Genomic DNA, 19822 nt, shown 5'->3' on the forward strand with positions numbered 1-19822 from the left:
GTAGTAGTGGGATTTTAACTGTTTTGCGACATGAATGGTCAGAAACAAGAAATAAAACAAAAAAAAGTCTGCTTGCAATGTGACCAGAGGAGTAATCAGGTTGACGTATATTCCGCCAAACGAAGCCTCAAACATGCTACAGTACACCAACATTGATTGAGCACACTATTAAAGGTTCTATTCAGTATACATGGCGCTCCAATATATGCTCCTGAACAGGCCACTGAATAAACAAAACTAAAGCAATTATAAGGATCTATTAGCATTATTTGTAACGCTGTGTGTCGCGTACGTTAAGCATTTGAGTGACCTTTTGAGGCATTTGTGAAACTGGCGTTGCCTACAGGACTACCCAAGTCCATGGAACCTGATTCTTTATTGTAAATAAAGGGGTCCTGTTACTAATTAAAATTGTCATGATAGATAAAAATGGTTGTGGTGCTGTCCCATAACACAGACCTACTCCTTTTCTTTTCCGACAAAGAGGGGAGACAGCAGGAATGATATACTAGGGTTATCATCAGCATTGTCATGCATGTTATAAAATGGGACTTATATATGTTTCAGCACAAAAGAGAAAGGACTCCATTCTGATCTGATAATGAGTGTGACACGCCAAGAATTACTTGGAGGGAGAGGACTTAAAGAAAAGATAGAAGAAGTATCATGATTTTTTTTGGGGGGGACAGAAATTTGAATGGAAAAAACCATTATTACCGTGTGTAAATTAAGGACTGAACTTTTTTTTACTTAATCAGGGCTGAGAAATCATTGTTCCCAGAGATTTGTTCGAGGTGGTATCCATCACAAGTACGTGTACTGTTGCTGCACATTTGACACCAGGAAACAACACAGGGAGCTTTTCGTTGTCTTTCAATTTCATGGGAGAGTATGACATTGCAATGTTGAATTTTCGAATAGTTTTCATAGTTTTGAGGATTTGGTTTCCTTTGGCGATCTCATCTACAATCATACACTTACATATTTTATTCAACATTCTTTTCAATCATACACTTGTGTTTTCTTAGTATTATTTCAGATATATAAACGGGTGTGTCATCGGGAGTCATACATATACATTCTAATATGCCTTCCTTTATTGCGAATCATACACTGGTGTTTCTTGCCTTCCAATATCATATTGTAGCCTATATATAATAAGGTGTTCTGAACCTTCCTCTTTTTCCTCCCTCTCTCCTTTGATCACTTTACACACGTAAGGCATCATGAATTATTAAGGATAAGGAGTACTTGATAACTAAGGTAACACGCTAAGAACCATGAAAGTCACTGTTCACCTATTCTACTGCACTACTTCAGCGGTACTTTTCAGCGAACCAACATTGTTTTTCTCTCACAGCATTTTAGCATAAGCATCAGCATAAGCCAAATTTCAGTGAAACGAACATGTAGTGTAGTGTTCTCGGATCAAAATTATATATCATTCTACGTTTTCTAAACACATAACTTTTACTATGTATTCAGACATAAATACCTAGGTGCATACCAAAAGTTATGTATCCAGAGAAGACGAACGACTTGTAATTTGGAATGAAGGGAGTAGCATCCAAGGAATCGTGTGGTTCCTAGGGGTGTTACAAATAGTGTGTAATTTTGTAAAGGAAATGGTGAATGTAGTAAATTGTCATTTAATTGAAACATTCCATAATCGTGGTAAAGATATTTTTGTAATCTCGTTAGGACATATCAGTGATTCAGATTTTGGCAACACAAGATATTTCTTGCTTACGGTGTTCTCTTCCTTTTTCAACCTCTAGAAAGCATATGAATGTTTCAATGTTGAGATGGAGAGGGTTAGGTCAATAGTATTTATATATGTATGACCGCATGCCGGGGATCCTCGGCCACGTGCAGCAGCAGACCATCGAGGTGCTCTACAACGTCGGCAGAGGGTCAGTCGGATTCCGCCGCAACGCCTGCTGAGTGCTCAGGCTGCCTCGACTCGCCGAGGCCTGCTCTACTACAATACTCGCTCAAGCTATAGCTCATTGAGAGATGCATGAGGTAGCTTGATTATATTGTTCCACTAAATAAAGGCAAGATGCGCAACTTGTGCACATGTTTGTGGCTATGTATTACTCCCTGTTCCTTTTACAAGGCTAGGTGGGTGTAAAATGGCATATATGTATCTATTTTTATAATCTAATACTATTATACTGTCTTAATCTATCTATCTATCTATCTATATACACACAGAGAGAGAACTACTATCCTGTAGCTGGCTACAAAATAACTTATTTTGTAGCCACTTTGAGTTACGATAGTTACTATGTTAATTTACGAGATTATAGTAGCTCCATACTAACTGGTTTACTATAACGTTATTGTAAATATCCCCATGTATTATAGTAACCCAACTAATATATATATATATATATATATATATATATATATATATATATATATATATATATATATATATATATATATATATATATATATATATATATACACACACACACACACACACGTAGTAATATACTGAATAGTGAAGGAATTCTTCTATCCGTCTCATGCGAGTTAGAACCATACGCGTTTTTGCTCCCAACGAAGTCCGACTCCAATACATATTGAAATAGATGGTGTGCCTGTTATATAAATCTTCATGCCATAACACTATACTAAAAAACCGTTTTACCAACGACATTTTCACCGCCCGTTTTACAAATCAGGCTGGTGGCGATTTTCACCGAGGCTTTGTAATACAAACCATCAGTGAACGTCATTTTCACCAAAGGTTCATATATGTGACTCCCTCTCCCGAAGTTTGCCTTCCTCGGGGAGGACGACACATAGAACCCACTCACCCAAGTGTCGTCCTATGAGGGGTCCATTTTCTCCCATTTGTCCCTTTCTCTCTCCCACCCTTCCTACCTCTTCTCCTTTACTCCCTCTCTATATTCCTCTCTCGGAGGGTGTGGGTGGCCTCCAGCCTGGCGTGGTTCCCCGGTGCGTTGGCCTCTGGCATGGCGGCCCAACGTTGAGGGAGGCTCCATGGCTTGGTGGCCCCAACACATGCGGCCTTTGGCGTGGCTCGGCGGGGTGCCCCCATGGTCGTGGAGGGGGGGGGGGGGGGGGGGGGGGCAGTGCATGCGGTCTTTGGCATGGCACCCTAGCGGCGCGAGCGCCCCTCTAGCCTGATGGCGCGTGCGACCCCAACGTGGGCAGCCTGGAGTGGCCACCCCAGCGTGTAAGGACTTCGGTGCATCCCCGCGTGGTGCTCCGTCAGCGGGTGGGGCTCCAACACTGGCAATCTTCAGTGCGGCCTAGAATGGCATCTAGGCGGTGCGGGTGGACTCCAACATGGCCCTGGAGTGGCATCCTGGCGGTGCATGCGACACCTACCGCGGTGGCCCTTCTGCATTGGCTCGACGGTGGGCTGGTTCGTGGGCCAGTGGGCTCATCAGCACAGGTGACTGCTTTTTTAGTTTAACGTATCATTATCACTGCCAGGTTGAACCAGCATTAATATGATCCGACGGTGATAATCATGACTGGTATCAGTGTCCACTTTCACCAACGACCGGCAAAATCGGTGGTGACAGGGTTTCCAAGCGGTGGTGATGATTCTGTAGTAGTGTAAGTTGCTTAGATAACCTTGCAATAAGGGGTACGCTTCGTTACAACATATGAACACGTTTACTACTGATAACTAGTGGAGTAGCCTAGTTTATGTGCGCGCGCGCACGTATGCATTCACCAAGTGCACTATTGCTCAAGCACAGAAGGTGAGGTGATTTAAAGAATTTGTCAATTAAGATGGATATGTACATTACTGATTGTTGTTTGGTTAGTAGAATATTCATCTAATTTTCATATGTAATTTGTCTTAACAATTTTATTAAATTTTTGTCTTCAGCTTGGCAAAATGCTAGGGAAGAAAGTACCAAGGTCGACGAGATGCTTACCTTTGCCATCCATACTGCAGTTTTGGAAGAATGAATTACTAGCATTTTAATCCATCCCTCCGATGGTAGAACTTACCATTCGAAATCAGGGGTTTACATTAGGAGTTGCAAATGAGTTCTCAACTATTATATATGATTTTTTTTACATAGACACATGCGTATCACATGTGCTTGTTTGGAACCAACGCTTCATTCATTAAGGTGAACATTACAATTGAACTGCAGACAATTCTGCAAGAAGCTAGGGCGGATTGTCAAACAAAATCAAGAAGAGAAACTAAGGACTGCTGGGCACATAGATGAGCCGCATGGTTCACTGATCTTCAGGGACATAGATGTGCTTGTCTACTAGTGTGTATATATACATCTAAAACAGTAACAACTCATATAAAGGCAGAAAAATCATTCAATTAGAAGAAGACTCGTCAACGTACAGAAATAGGGGCAACCGATTCGTTGGTCCAGCAAGCTCCAAATAAAGCTAATTGGCGCAACAATACATATATATATATGCAAAATCATGAAACCCGAAAAGTACGACTGGCGTACACCTAGGCCTAGGTGCTGCAAACCACGTCCGGCCTGTTCTTGAAGGCGTCGTCATCCGACGAGTCCCCGCCGACGAGAAGCTGCGGGCAGTAGTACGTGGTCCGGCGAGAAGACGCGTTGAAGCCGGACGGTACTTCGGTGATTAGCGTGCCGTCCAACCTCATCGTGACGTCCCTGAAGAAGGTGCTGCCATTGCCGGAGTACAGCAAGTCGAAGTAGGACCTTACCATGGTTGTTCTATTCGCTTTGATATTCACTGAGGAGACAACCGCCTTTTGCTGCTCCACCACTTTGTCTTTCACACGGAACGAGACGATGCAGTCGCTGCTCGGATGCAACGACGCCGCCGATACGTTCTTGTCGAAGAGGTACCCGGTGATGCCGACGTAGTACATCCGGGCGCGCCCGGCCGGGTTGTCCGCGCGAAGACCTAGCTGGAGAACCAGCATCGGCTGCGACGACGACTGGATGATCCTCACCATTGGCACGCAGCCGCCGGAGACCGAGAAGAAGAGCGACTCTGGCCGGAGAACGACCTTGATGGCGTTGACGATGACGGCGATGATGAGCACGGCCACCACGGAGGCCACCACGTACCGTGCCGCGTCTATCCACCGGAATGGTGATTTCTCGGCGGCGTCGCCGTCCACCGGCGCCATAACTACGGCGGCGGCGTAACTGGCCTTGCTTGCTTCTTTTTATCTTCGTGTGTGTATATGGAAGCAATGGATATCATTGGATAAGCCCTGTTCCATCACCTACACGGCCTACCTGTTTATATATATGAGTGGAGAGTACCATAGTTGGCTGTGAATAAGCTCTGCAGACCTATCTTGTGTTCTAGTGGTAAACAATTACAGTGCATTTTCGTATCTGCTTTTTTTCTACACGACCCACCTCCACACCACCAGTAGTTTTAATTTGCCAAATTTGATGTTCAGATGCAAACTATAAATTTATGCCATACTATGATACGATTTTGTGCGAAGGACGTTCATTCGCGCCGCCCGTAATTTCTTGATGACGAAGTGAGTGAATTTCAGTAACGGGTGTGTGAAAGAAAGTAACATATCATGCCATCATGGTGCGTAAATCTTATTTTTATTTTGTCATGTACACATAAAATTGTATATATTTCACACTTGCACCACGAATATTTCAAGAGTCACACATACATATATTGACCTACTACGTACGTACCTAATAATGTAAGTGAAAGCGAGCTAGGTTGGATATAATGCCTGTGATATACTTATGTGGTGCATTATATTGAGCTTCACGGGTGATTTTATGCAGAGTAAAAAATCCTTACTATCAACTTGTAGTATTAGTTAATATACCAGCACAACCAAAGCCAATGCAAGATGATGAAATCTATCTATCTAACCCAGGAACGAAGCAAAGGAATCTTTGAGAGATGTGACTTTCGATATGAATAATATTATACGTGATGATTAAGTAAATAAATTGAACAATAGCGCAAGCTTTATTCGATGTGTAAGCAGATGGTTTGAACTTTCCAATTGTTTAAGAGAAAAGGAAAAAATAAATAAAAGGGTCTGATTGTGGACATTGTTAAATGGAAAAGGAAGCAAGAGTGACAACGAACATCGCACAATCGGAATATTATACTTGCCCTTATTACCTCGAGAATCGTGCCAAACCTCTGTCCTTAACGTGCACTGTGGTGCGTGGATGCTGGATGTATGATTCCTTCCCTGCTTGCAAGGTTAAGCTGCCGGATCATGACATAACAAATTAGCTTCCATCCTTGGATCGTTGCCAATCTATAAGGCCCGTTTAGTACAACTCAGCTTAACCAGTGAAATTGTTTTTTTCTTGAAGCTGACCTGTTTTCTTAACCTCATTTGACAAAACAGCTTCTTAAGAGGGGAAAACAATAAAGTACTATAATACCCTTAGCATTTCGCTTTTCTTTCTCTACTTGCCATCTTCTTCCCATAGCCACCCAAAAAGACAGAGACGGCTGAACGGAGCTTGTGCAGTCGCGCGTGCTCTCCCTCCCAGCGGCCGCGCGAGCCCTCCTGTCGGCCGCGCATTCCGGTGGCCACGTGAGCACTCCCGATGACCATGTGAGCACTCCCAGCGCCCGCACGTGCCCTCTCGGTGGCCACGCGATGTTGGGCTAATCGTTATTGTGCACATGTATGTGACGTTGATGCAACGGTTGTCCAAGTCAAGGCAGTGGGCGGCAATTTGGAGTTTGAAAGAGGCCAGGGTTGTTAGGCGCGCGGTGAGCGCGCTCCCACGTCGTGCACTCGTAGGTAGTTGTGTTGAGTCACATTGTATCACTGTGTTAAGTGTATTACTTTCATATATAAGTGCGAGGCTAACTCCCGTTTGTGTTAGCGCGTGTGTTAAGGTGTGGTTAGCACCTGAGAACTCCACGAGTTCACCTTTGTACTGTCCAGAACAATCAGAGGAAAATAGCTCTGTCATCCGGCAGTTATCATGCTCTGTGTGTTCATCGCATTTCAATCTCGCGCGTTCTTCATTCTTGATAGGATAGCCACCTAAATTGATGTGTGATCTGTGATCTATAAGGCCTACATGCGAGCGCTCCTAGCTTCGTGCCCCAAGCGTTCGCGTCCCGGCCCACGCCCTAGCAGCGGCATGCCTGGCCTCATGGCCTCACGTGGTAGTTGTGCCCCAGGCGACCGCGCACGCGTGCTCCGACCTTCTTCTCCATCTTCATGCTCCCCGGCAGGCCATCTTCAAGCTCCAACGGGCCAATGCCCTGGCGACCATCTTCGAGCTCGTGTGTTGCCCCAGTGGGCCATGCCCTGGTAGCTGCGCCCCCGGCGGGATTCTCCTCGGCGGCCGCACTCCCGACATGGGCCGCACCCCGGCGGTCGACAGGTCGCCTCCCTGCATTCTCCTTCCCCGATAGGCAAAGGGGCACATGTAATCTTTTAGGTCTATTAGGGTCCACTTGTGTTATATGAAGCTTAAATAAGTTTTTTTTTCAACTTCGTCCCACCCCATCCCTTTGTGAGAGCACAAAACAAAAGAAGCTTCACCCAAAGCTGTTTTAAAACACATGTTTGAAAAAAAAAACAGCTCACAATAGTTCATGAAGTTGTTAAGTTGGTGAAGCTATGCAAACAGGGCCTTAATCATAAGTACGCGTGCATGCACGTGGAGTAATTTGCTAGACCACGCTACATAGCTAGAGACCGAGTACTCCTATATGTCTATCCTAACTTCTTAACACAGTCTATATTTGACGACCCAGCTATACTACACAGACTCCCGCCCGTACGTAGTCAGGCATGGCGATGGCACCTCCGTCATCAGGCGGCCTGGAAACCAAGCACTTCATCCTGGCTGCCCTCGCGGCAACCCTCGTCGCGGCGACGGTCGTCACCGTCGTCTCCGTGGTGCTGAGCCCGGCGCACCTCAGCTTCTCCGTCACCGACGCGCGCAACGACTTCACGAGCGACCCGGCGCGCCTGTTCCTCACCCTCGCCGCCCACAACCCCAGCCGGCGCGCGGCGGTGCGGTACCAGAGCATCTTCGTCGACGTGAGCAACAGCAGCGGGGTGTGGGGGTTGAACTGGATGAGGGCCAACGTTTCGGCGGACCTGCCGCTGCACCAGCCGAGGCGCAGCGAGAGAAAGGTGAACGCGACGGTGTCCATGGTGGGGCTCGCCGGGGAGGAGTTCACGGGGAACAGGACCTGCCACAGCTTCAGCGTCACGGTCACCGCCGTGGCGCGGTTCAGGGTCGGCGTCGCGTGGACAAGGCTCTACGACATCAAGGTCTACTGCGGGAACGTCGACTTCTTCGGCAACGCGAGCACAAGAGCCGAATGCCAGCCTGCGGCTTAACGCTACACACATTGTCGTCGTTGTATTGGCATAATGGCATATGCATGTAAATCCGTGTTTGTGACTTTGTGTTGTTACAGTAGCCTTGCAGTCTAATGGGACTTTGCGAAGTTTATTTGCTGGTTATATAGTAGTAGTGTAATTTTCTCCTCTTTCATTTTGGCTATGCAGTATGCACCCTCATATTTCAGGATCGAGATAGTAGTAACTATTCAACTTTTAGTTCACTTTTGTGGAAAAATTTTCTATGTTAGCCGGTTCTCACTACCCTCTCCTCTTCGTAACACATGTATTTTGCACTCACCGCTAGCTTCTCTCTCTCTACCACCCACCCCCCAAACAAACATAGGTCTCCCGGTCTTCACATTCTTTATCAAATCAACCATGAATTCCTTTATTTTTTTTCTTAAAGCGTGATTTTCAGCACATTACAGACGCAATGGCATGGCAAACAGTCGTATACATGCATGCACATTCAACCTCTATCAACTCACACACCCGTACAGCCGTACTCTATCCTCGAGCATCCCATACGAACTGAGGCGACGGATCTCGTGATTGGCTAAGTCGCCACAAGTCCTTCGAGGTTACTTGCACGTCACCTACTACACACTGAAAGAATAGTAATGTTTTTCCTTTTACAAAACTCCCAAAAAAATGTGAGTACCACGCGTGTCAAGTCAAAAAAAACTCAACTCAAGTGTGTGTGTGTGTGTGTATATATATATATATATATATATATATATATAGAACTACTGTTCTGTAGCTGGCCATAGAATAACTTATTCTGTAGCCACTTTGAGTTACGATAATTACTATGTTAATTTATGAGATTATAGTAACTCCTTACTAAGTGGTTTACTATAAAGTTATGGTAAATATTCCCATGTGTTATAGTAACCCAACTATCGTAAATATATATTGACATTATGGTAAATTAGTATATAAAATTATGGTAAATAGAGGTGGCTACAGAATAACTTATTTTGTAGCCGGCTGCTGAATAGCCTCTCCCTATATATATATATATATATATATATATATATATATATATATATATATATATATATATATATATATATATATATATATATATATATATATATAGAACTACTATCCTGTAGCTGGCTACAGAATAACTTATTCTGTAGCCACTTTGAGTTACGATAATTACTATGTTATTTTACGAGATTATAGTAACTCCTTACTAAGTGGTTTAATATAACGTTATGGTAAATATCCCCATGTGTTATAATAACCCAACTATCGTAAATATGTATTTATATTATGGTAAATTAGTATATAAAATTATAGTAAATGGAGGTGGCTACAGAATAACTTATTTTGTAGCCGGCTACTGAATAGCCCCTCCCTATATATATATATATATATATATATATATATATATATATGTTCAACCGCACCAAAATTAACTAGTTGAGCTACACTTTGTTCATTCGCTACCTCCTCGTCCACCTTTTCCTCTTCCTCCTCTTGCTCATCCCACCAAGCAATTAATGCTACCATCAAAATAGGCCACGATGGTTTAAAGTATGGCATGCACAGTCCTTATATTTCGAGATGGAGGTAGTAGCCAGTAGCCCCTTGTATATCTCAACTTTCAATTCAATTTTGTGAAACCCCTACCGTATTAGCTGGGACGATATTATATTTCTCCTACTCTACATACTCAATTTATTTTCACTCTAGCTTTCCTCTCCCTACAAACCTAACGTCACAATGCAACTCCTATCAAGTCAAATAGGAATTGCCACTTTTCTAAGAAAAAAACATACTCTACTGTTTACCACTATAAACACCTCTGAGAGATTAGACCAACGGACATTAAGAATTGTAGGCGCCTCATTGTCCACTGACAACAAAAATACTTTTGTTCTTAGAATAAATTTAAGAAAATGCAATGACTAGACCCATGCCAAGTTGAAGACTTCAATCTATTAGATAGTTTCCAAAACAAGGAACTTAATGAGCCGTGGTACACTCTGTTTTGTGATCATCCTCCTCATTCAATTCCTCTTCCTCCTCTTGCTACTTCTCCGGCAAATTAAAAGAACAAATGATAAAAAAAATAGGCCACCATGGTGAATTTTTTTGAATAGAGCCTGAAAAAGTCAGGACATACGAGTACTACCAAAGTCTACGCAATATATTTTTTTCTGAAATAGGCCATGTATATGGTGTCATATATATTAAGTTGCGATAAGATGACAGAAATGATCGTCCGCTCGCAATATAATGTCTATTTTTTGTCACTAGCTAGAGTGATCTCTTTCTTGAGTATTACTCCCTCTAGTCCATTTTAAAAGACATTTCGCAAATATAATTTAGAAAACCGTGCTATATTAGAAGATGTCTTATAAACTGGACCGAAGGAAGTAAGTACCACCATATATACCCCCCATGATGTTGGAGCCTAGCTAGTTGCCAAAATATCGTCCAAAAAAGTTAAGTAAATTAACTTTTATAGTTGTCTTAAGTCAAACTTCTTTAAGTTTTGGTCGAGTTTATAGAAAAAAGGGCGTCAAGATTTATGGCACCAAATTAGTATTATTAGATTAGATACACCGTAAACTATATTTTTATAATGTGTCTTTTGTCTTCATAATTTTTTGCATTTTTCTATAAATTTAGTGAAATATAAAAAATTGACTTAAGAGAACTCTTAGAATTGATGTATTTAACGGACAGAGGAAGCATATTTAAATAGACACTTGGCACCGTAAAGCATGCACAGGGACAAGGACCATTTGCCAAGGATCCTCTCAAATTTAAAAGGCTATGCATGGAACAATGGGTATCCGAGAGGGCCGAGGAAAGGGTAATAATGGTTGGTCGGAAGAATCGAATAAAGCATCCAGATTGCCTCCATCATGAACCAGTTACACGATTCCCATTAACGGTTTTTTTAACAGAAAAGGGCAAGCAAGAGAACAAGCACTATTGCACTACTAACTCTTTATCTTTGTTTTTTATAACCTAATATAAAGCATAAAAGCACTACTGAACTTGAACCAAGTATACTACTCACGGCTTTTAAGGGCATACCCTAGCAGTCCGTCGGTAGTCTGGTAGGAAACAACGCCACTCACTTTAACGAATGATCATTCCAAAAGCCATGCAAGGATCCGTGTTCATGACACCCATCTCACAAGTGGCGTGTTCCTAATATTGAAGTTGAGCACATCTTGATAGGGTGGTGTTTACATTCAAATTAAAATAGATTATCAATCTAGATTGTTCTGAAAAAATCGGCCTAGCAAATATTACTTGGCGCGCTAGCATAGTGTTCGTAGTAGGCCGAGCTTGTTTCCATGTGGAAACTGGGCTTGCTCAAGCCTAAGACCCCTGCATAACAGGCTTCCAAATGTGTGAGCTAGTTGGGCTTCATTCGTAGGAAAAAGGCCGAGAACCCCACGTTAAAATGGGCTGCCAAAGTAGCTCTCAGTTTTCTCCTCCGCCCCGTGCTATCCTATACTAGTACTTTGCTTGTAACCATAGGAGCAAGGAGACAAGTAAACATTAACTAAGACTATTGGTCTATTGGATATTTGGATTGCAATGAGAAACATAGGTAAAAGTACAATATATGATTCGGAGGATCGAAAATCATGTGAAAATAACGTGACAATAAACAAACAGACCATTTCAGTTATTTGTTCTAATTTGCTTGAAAGACATACATGCAAGAATTCCGTTAGAAGATTTTCTCTATATAACGAAATCAGGGCCAAGCTCTGCCCTCTCATTGGGCCACGTCGCCTGTTTTTTTATCCTCTGTTGCATATTGATCGAACCATCCACGGTGCAGCAGATAGCGATTCTAGAGCCTTCGTCTTCGGCGCGAGACAAGCTGCCGCAGCCATCCCCCTCTCGCGCTGCGCCGTGCCCTCTCCCTCGGCGCTGATGCCTCCGCCCCGAGCCGACGCCTCCTCCTGCCTGCTCGACCTCTAGGCTCTAGGCCAAGGACCCGATCCACGCCGCGTGCGACGCCATCTCCGACTCCAATCATCCCTCCCTACGCCGCCCCGCCTCAATCGCCTGTTTTTTCCACCATCTTGCGCCTCCACAGGGCACAAGCCATGTCACAGCCGGCGAGCCGGGATCCGATGTCCCCTCCTCACACTGAGCCCGCTCCTCACTGGGAACTCACGCAACTGCAGCAGGCGACGACAACGCAGACTAGGGGCAAGGCCGAGCAGGGAGAGGAGGACGCGCCCGGCGGCGCTGCGGACGACGCCGGGTAGTGCTTCGTGCCCCGCCCCTGCTGTTGCTGGCGCTCCCTAGGCCATGCCGGCGGCAGGCTGCCTTCGTGGCGCTGCTCCCTTGCTCCAATGTATGCAATAGCATGCGCTCCACCTGTTTGCTCAAATGCCTTTGGGAAATGGAAATCTGTTTTGGCCTAGGAGTAACGCGCTGTAGAACACAGGGATCCAGCATAGACATCTCCCTGGATTCTGACTGGGCGATGCAGGAAGTGCATACTGATGTAAAGGCAACATACAAGTTCCACAAGCTACGATGGATGATGGCAATTACAAAAGATGCTACCTGCCCTCTTTTTCATTTGATAAGTATTATAATACTGAATATATCATGGCCAATAAACTTTCTTCAAGCATGGATATAACTACATAAAAATTAGAAATGATAAGCATGGCGTGAATTTGAATTGAACTTGCTCCTAGGCTCCTACCCCGTTTATTTATTAAACAAAACAAAAATTACAGTCAATATACATGTCACTTTAGTTTGGTTTAGTTCTGCAATGTGAGCATTAACCTTTATGTATGATGTAGGAGATATTGATTTCCGAAAAAAAAATGACTAATACTACCATGTTCCCTGTGCTCATCAAAGATTTCCAAGTACTCTAGACTGCTCATTAAGGCATGCAACTAGGTGCCCCTGTTTGTTTCACTGAAATTTAACTTATGCTGATTTGTTGTGAAAGAAAAAACATTGTTCGTTCGTTGAAAAGTACTGTTGAAGTAGTTAAAGCGAATAGGATTTGAGGGATCCTTGCCATTACCGGCTGTATGCCATATGCGCTAGTACCTATGCCTGCTTTAATATCATTGTAAAAATCTGCTCCATATCTTCTGCAAGCACAAAATCTAATATTACCTTGAAAAAATATTTTACCCATTAACTAATGCCAGTTATGTAGTGAATGGAAAATTTCCAAAGCTAGAAAGATTATATACTGCTATATATGTAGTGAATGGAAAATTTCCAAAGCTAGCTCACCTGTGTTTCACAAGTGGCAGTAGAAAAATGGCAAGCCATCTTCAAACAATGTCTCGGTATCTCTACCACATATAATGCACAGATATAAATTTTTCTAAAGCCACGTAAAAAACTGTCCACCACAGTCATGATCTCTTCTAGATGCATAAAAAAATTACACCAAAAAACAACGCACCTTAAAAACGAACGCACCAGATCTACTTTAAACTCTTCTTTCTCTTACTCACTCAAGTCCAACGGCCCAAATTGTTTGCATCACTCATCCTGCCCACCCCGCGCCACTCTCCCTCTCCCCCGACACTGGGACTCCTGGATCTCTCCCCGACGCCGCGACTCGACCTCGACCCTCCCCCACGGACGCCGTGACTCCTCCTGGAGAAATCCGCGCTGCATTTACCAGACACGCGCCGACTCCTCTCCCTCTCTTCTTCCCCATGCGCTGACTCCTCTTCCCCACGTGCCGACTCCTCTCCCTCTCCTCTTCCCCACAGCCAGGACGACCGCCCCGCCTGATCCCGGCGGCCGGTTGGGCTAGGTGGCTGCGGCGGCTTCCATAGGACGCGACTAGGGGCTTCCAGGGCGGCTGGCTGTGGCGGCTTCCAAGGGATGCGAGCAGGGGCGAGGTGGGCAGAGGGTGCCATGGAGCAGCGGCGGGCGGCCAGCCGGTGCCCGCGCCTGGGCCCCTCGCGCGTCCGCCGGGCACGGCGGCCTGGATCCGGCTGAAGATGCCCATCGGCAGCGAGGCCCCGGTCGATCCGACGGCGGCGCGGTGGGAATGCGAATGGCCCGCCGACGCGACCAGCCTTACTTCATCGGAGAGAGCGGATTGGGCCCTATCTACAAATGAGAAGATCTCCGTGCATGCCGACGGCAATGGGACCGCAAGCCCACTTCCTCCAGGGCCCCGGTACGTAATCAACAGGTAGGAGAAGGATCTGTTTTCAAAATGCAATTTTGATTCGATTCATCTTCAGGCAGACGTGTTATAGATTCTCTGAATTTCTGATTGCCATTTGTTCAAGTGGTAAGCATTTTTCCATATCACAAGTACAGGATGACATTCTAGCCGAGTTTCATGCTCAGATGGATCTTCAAGCTAAAGATCTGTTGCTGCCCTTCCAGTGTTTGTGCTGCATGAGAGGGGTATGCACCGTCACCACCTTTCCTTTCCTTGCAATTGAACACAATGTTCAGTTGTTTTTTTTTTCTGCGTGTATGAATTTTAGGGAAAGGCAATGCAGATTGTTGATTAATTACTTGTTGCGGATGGTCAACCACGGCGCGAACTCCTCTTCGCTCTCGAACCCGCTGCCCTGCCTCGTGAGAGGGAGCCTGGGTGTCATATGGCCACTGGTATTGGTAGATACGAGCGGCGAATGATCGGTTGATTGGTTGTTTGTGTTGCAGGTGTGGGGAAGTCGTGGCTGCTGCTGCAGTTCACGTACAAGCGCTTCAACCCGTGCACGACCTCAGCCCACTGCAATACATCTGATTGGTAAGATGCAATCAAAAAATTCAGATATATATGGAATACGGAATACTCAGTAACGAATCAGATAAGTTTCCAATCACCTCTTGTTTTGAATAATTTTGAGATGGCTACAAAGACGAAAATGAAATTCGACTGAATCTGCTCATGTTTGATGACTATGAAAAAATTATCATCCTTTCTTTTCTTGCCGGTTGTTATTATTTTTAATTCCTTAATTACTATTGTCCTTCATCTCTTGTGTCTTGTCAGGTCACAAGCACGGTAAAGAAAAAAAACTGAAGACCCCGATAACTTTTGCAAAAAGCAGTAGGAGATAAAGAATTTCATGCCACCTGACAACAATCTGCTTTGTCATCGTCCGTCCTGTCTACTGACAGTACGCACATAGGTGTTCTTGCTGCTGCAGCTCATGCAGCATCAAGTGGTGGCTCATTTACTGGGCCTGTTCCCTGGTTGGTTTCTGGGCTGATAAGCTTAGTCGGTGCTGGTTTGTTGTGAGAGGAAAACACTGTTGGCTGGCTGATAAGCCCTGGCTGAAACCAACAAGCGAATAGGCTGACTATCTACTACAATCCTTGATGTGTAATTTATCTAGCCGTTTTACTTGTTATTTAGTATGCTTTTCTGGTAGGCATATTTACATACATTTGTTCTTGAAATCTCTATAGGACAAGTCTGGATCCACCGGGTATTCCGTAGAACGCTCCGTGGGGTTGGGACTTAGCTATTGTTAAGAACATAGGTTCTGTCGACTTTTACATAGTGTTAAGAACAGAACGCTCCGTCAATGCTGATGGACAGTCAGCTTTTACATATTGTTCACTGACATGTGCTTAATTATTTTCCTATGTTTTCATGAACATATAGCTACTAGAAACCAATGTAGCTAAGTCAATCTTACTTAGGTACTTGAATTATGTTTATTCATCATATCGTGATAGAAAGATAAATAGAGTGAAAATCGTGGTGTGATTATGATTACGCCTTCATCAATAATTCTTTTAGTGGAGACAAAAAAAAATATCGAGATTACACTTGTAGAAGTATATGACTTGGATATATACTATGTCAGTAGCTTTACATTGCTGAATTTTCATGTGGTGGAGTGGGATTTGCAACAAAAAGATATATGGGTGGGATCATCTTTGTTTCCTGCTCGGCTTCATAATTCAGTAGATGTTGGGCCATCAACAAGCCAATGCTTCAAGTTTCGGGGACAAATGATTTTAGTGTTGTGACGACATTGTTTCTGATGAGAACGGTACATCATACTGTCAACAATCTGTGTTGCCAAACTACTAGTAGTATATGTTAGTAGTAGTAGTAGTAGTAGTAGTAGTAGTATTATATATATATATATATATATATATATATATTGGAAATGGCTTACACTAACCAAAGATTACACCACAGTGATATATCGTCGCACATTCCCGTGTCAAGCCACAGACAGGAAACAACGACACAGCGAGGTCCGTTCCATCTCAGGTGAGTGCCAGTGCCACGGCGTTGGTCCCATGTCCCTGCACGAACCTCTTCCAGTACCAGTGCTTCACCCAGATGGTGCCCATGGACTCGAGCGGCACGCCCTTGGTCTCCGGCAGGAAGACCGCGACGAAGACGGTCATGACGGCGACCCAGGCGGCGTAGTAGGCGAAGGTGGAGTACTTGAAGCGGCAGAGCATGGCGAGGAACGACTGCGACTGCACGAAGGCGAGGGCCAAGATGATGGACACGTTCATGGCCTGCCCCAGCGACCGGATGTCCACGGGGAATATCTCGCTGGGCACCACCCACACCAGCGGCCCCCACGACGCCCCGAACCCGGCGCTGTGCAGGCACGTCAGCACCACCACCGCCACCGCGTACGGCCGCGCCATCGTCGCCTCCCCGCTCTTGCCGAGCTGCGCGCCCATGATCCAAGCGATGGCAGCCTTCAAGGATCAAGAGCCGTCAGCGGCCGGGAACTTGTCAGATTTGACTGAACTGAAGACCCAGCGAGTTGATGGAATAAAGCACCCGACCTGGCAAATGGTCATCAGGACGCCGCCGACCATGAACAGCACCTTACGGCCGTACCGGTCGATGACGGGCGTGGATAGGATTAGCGCGCCAAGGTTCATCGCTCCGATGAGGACGGCGCCCACCAGCGCGGCGTTGCTGCCGAAGCCGACGGTGCGGAACACAAGGGGCGAGAAGAAGGAGAGCACGATGACGCCGGTGAGCTCGGCGAACAGGGGCACGGCCACGGCGAACACCAGGTACGGGCGGTACTCGCGCCTCGTCGCTATCCGGCGGAACGCGCCGTCCTCGCTCTGGCGCGCAACCTCCACGACGCGCGAGATCTCCTTGAGCTCGGCGTCCACGTCCGCGCCGGGCCCGCGCACCCGGACGAGCGCGGCGCGGGCGCGGTCGGCCCGCCCGCGCACGACGAGGCTGCTGGGCGTGTCGGTGAGGAAGAGCGCGCCCACGCAGATGAGGGCGGCCGGCGCGCCGGCGAGGCCGAGCGAGACGCGCCAGCCCCAGGAGACGCGCGCCGTGCCGTAGTTGATGAGGTTGGCGATGAGCACCCCGAGCGCGAGGAAGAACTGGTAGCCTGCCGTCAGGGCGCCGCGCCACCGCGGCGGGGACATCTCGGCGAGGAACAGGGGAGCGGCCTGCCGCACGTACGTCAAGCGTGTCAGTGATGCCTACAAGTGAAATCGTCACCGGTGCATGAGCGCAAGAGCTGTGATTTACCTGGCAGGTGAACCCGACGCCGAAGCCAAGCAGCATGCGCCCGACGATGAGCAAGGCTAGGTTCACGGCCCCGCCGGTCAAGACGGCACCGGCGAAGAAGAGCGCACCGCCCATCAACATGATGGCCTGCCGGCCCAGCGCTTTGCTGACGCGGCTGGCCACCAGCGACGCCACCAGCCCGGACACGTACAGGGACGACGTGAAGGCCGCGAGCGCCTGGCTGTCGTAGATGCAGTACTCGTTCCCCTGCGTCGCCTCCGCCATCTTCTTGAGGATGTGCGGGAAGAAGCGCTCCAGGAACGGCTCCATTTCAGAGACACCGCCTTGAATTGAATTGACAGGTCAATGTGTTACTCAACTACTCCACTAACAAGGCTTGCCAAAACGACACACGGTAAGATCAAGCAACATCCAATGATGCTTTTGTTCTAAACAGACGATCAGAAGATGGACCCAAGCAATTTGTGACAAAGAAGCAAGAACTGAACCAAGATGCTCTCCCTGACCAGTAAAGGAAAACTGGGCTGCTCATCACGCACACAAGAAAAATCGAAAGGAGTGTGAGATGCACCTGAGATGCCGATGTCGTAGCCGAAGATTAGACCACCTGAGGCAGCCACAAGGCAGGTCATGAACACCGAGAGGGTCAGGCCTCCGCCGTAATCTACAGCAGAGACACCATCCGGAACGACTACACCTCCAGCCATCTCTCTGTCTCGATCTCCCACTCTTTCTTCTTCTCACCGACGACAGAGCTGTTCTGGCTAATTCCCCTTTGCTTCAAAGATCCATGCAGATGGAGACATATATAGGCCCTGTTCGCTTCTCTTATAATTTGTATTTTTCAACTTATTTTTTTAGCTGGAACAGTGTTTTCTCTTACAACAAATCAGCATGGAGAGAGCATGTCGATATATTAGCGCCAACAATATACTACTGTAAGACTGAATTGCATTACCGATCCGCAAGTCAGCACTGCGAGAACTATTTCTGGTGCAAGGCCGGCAGGACCGCTGGACTAAGAAAGTATCAATGTATTGGCCTGGATGAGAGCTAGGAATCTCATAGAAACTTGATGGATTCGGATAATAATTTTGTTGATTACTGGTCAGCTTCAGTTGGGAATAAATATAGTACCACTTGAAACTGTTTTTGAATTTGTTGGGTGCTGGTCAACTTCGCTTGGGGAATAAACATATAACCACTTGAAACTGTTTTTGGTTTGTTTAATTTTGGTCAGAAGTTCGTGGAAGGGCAAATAAGGAGATTGGCTATGGCACAGATTTAATATGAGCCAACCAATTGTTAGATCACAAAGCAGACTTACTTATCAAGGAAATAGGTGTTACCTGGGACAAACATTGTCAGGCGTGTTTTCAGCCTTTGGTTCAATTTAGAACCCCGAGGGTCATTGTTCAGTGCTCACAACAAGCAAGGACTAATACTTCTGGTGACGCTAAAAACCTTAATTGTGCTTTCCAACTTGCAGCAATAAATTAGTGCCTAATATTTTAAAAGGTGGATGCATCTCCAATGAAAATACTGCAAATATTGCCAAATTTGCAAGCTCATAAGAAAACATTGCTTGAAGCTAAAAAAAAATTGAAGCAAAATGCACAGGCACATGAAAAGTCAACAGCAAATTTGAACTTGTCTATGTAGGATTAAAAACACAAAATTAGGGGGAAATAGAACTACATGATGACAAACCTGAAATTCTGTCATTTTTTCATCTCACGAACATGATCGAAATTGCACTTAAAATTTTGCATGAATGCACCTCACATAGAACTCAGGAAATTTTGAGAATTTTCAAAGCCTCAAGGTGGGACTCCAACAAATTTGCAGATTAGCTGTGAGCCATTTTCACTTCGGTTGATATATCCTAACCCTGTGATTAATCAGAGAAAGGAGATGCACGTCCGACAGCCGACAGGTGGTCACCAAAGATGAAAGTGCAGCAGTACATATAATTTGAAGATGACAGATACTAA

At 45.6% G+C, this 19822-nt stretch overlaps 1 protein-coding gene and 1 long non-coding RNA gene across 4 annotated transcripts; one reads left to right on the plus strand and one right to left on the minus strand.

The window, feature by feature from the left end:
- Positions 1 to 13858: 13858 nt before the first annotated feature.
- LOC136522196 (uncharacterized) lies at positions 13859 to 15789 on the plus strand. Of its 3 annotated transcripts, XR_010775807.1 has the most exons (5): positions 13859 to 14504; positions 14651 to 14740; positions 14824 to 14917; positions 15005 to 15092; positions 15339 to 15789. It is a non-coding gene; the product is annotated as an uncharacterized lncRNA (long non-coding RNA). The 3 variants fall into 3 exon arrangements; XR_010775806.1 differs by having other exon boundaries at positions 15005 to 15789; XR_010775805.1 differs by having other exon boundaries at positions 14824 to 15789.
- Positions 15790 to 16481: 692 nt separating this feature from the next.
- On the minus strand, positions 16482 to 18565 carry LOC136522195 (sugar transport protein MST1-like). The gene is made up of 4 exons (XM_066515987.1): positions 18400 to 18565; positions 17829 to 18151; positions 17114 to 17746; positions 16482 to 17023 (listed from the first exon to the last, which is right to left on the minus strand). Exons 1-4 carry the CDS (start codon positions 18533 to 18535, stop codon positions 16574 to 16576), a joined length of 1542 nt encoding a protein of 513 aa, XP_066372084.1. The 5' UTR covers positions 18536 to 18565; the 3' UTR covers positions 16482 to 16573.
- Positions 18566 to 19822: the final 1257 nt, after the last annotated feature.

Source organism: Miscanthus floridulus, chromosome 18 (genome assembly GCF_019320115.1).
Source record: "Miscanthus floridulus cultivar M001 chromosome 18, ASM1932011v1, whole genome shotgun sequence".
NCBI lineage: Eukaryota > Viridiplantae > Streptophyta > Magnoliopsida > Poales > Poaceae > Miscanthus > Miscanthus floridulus.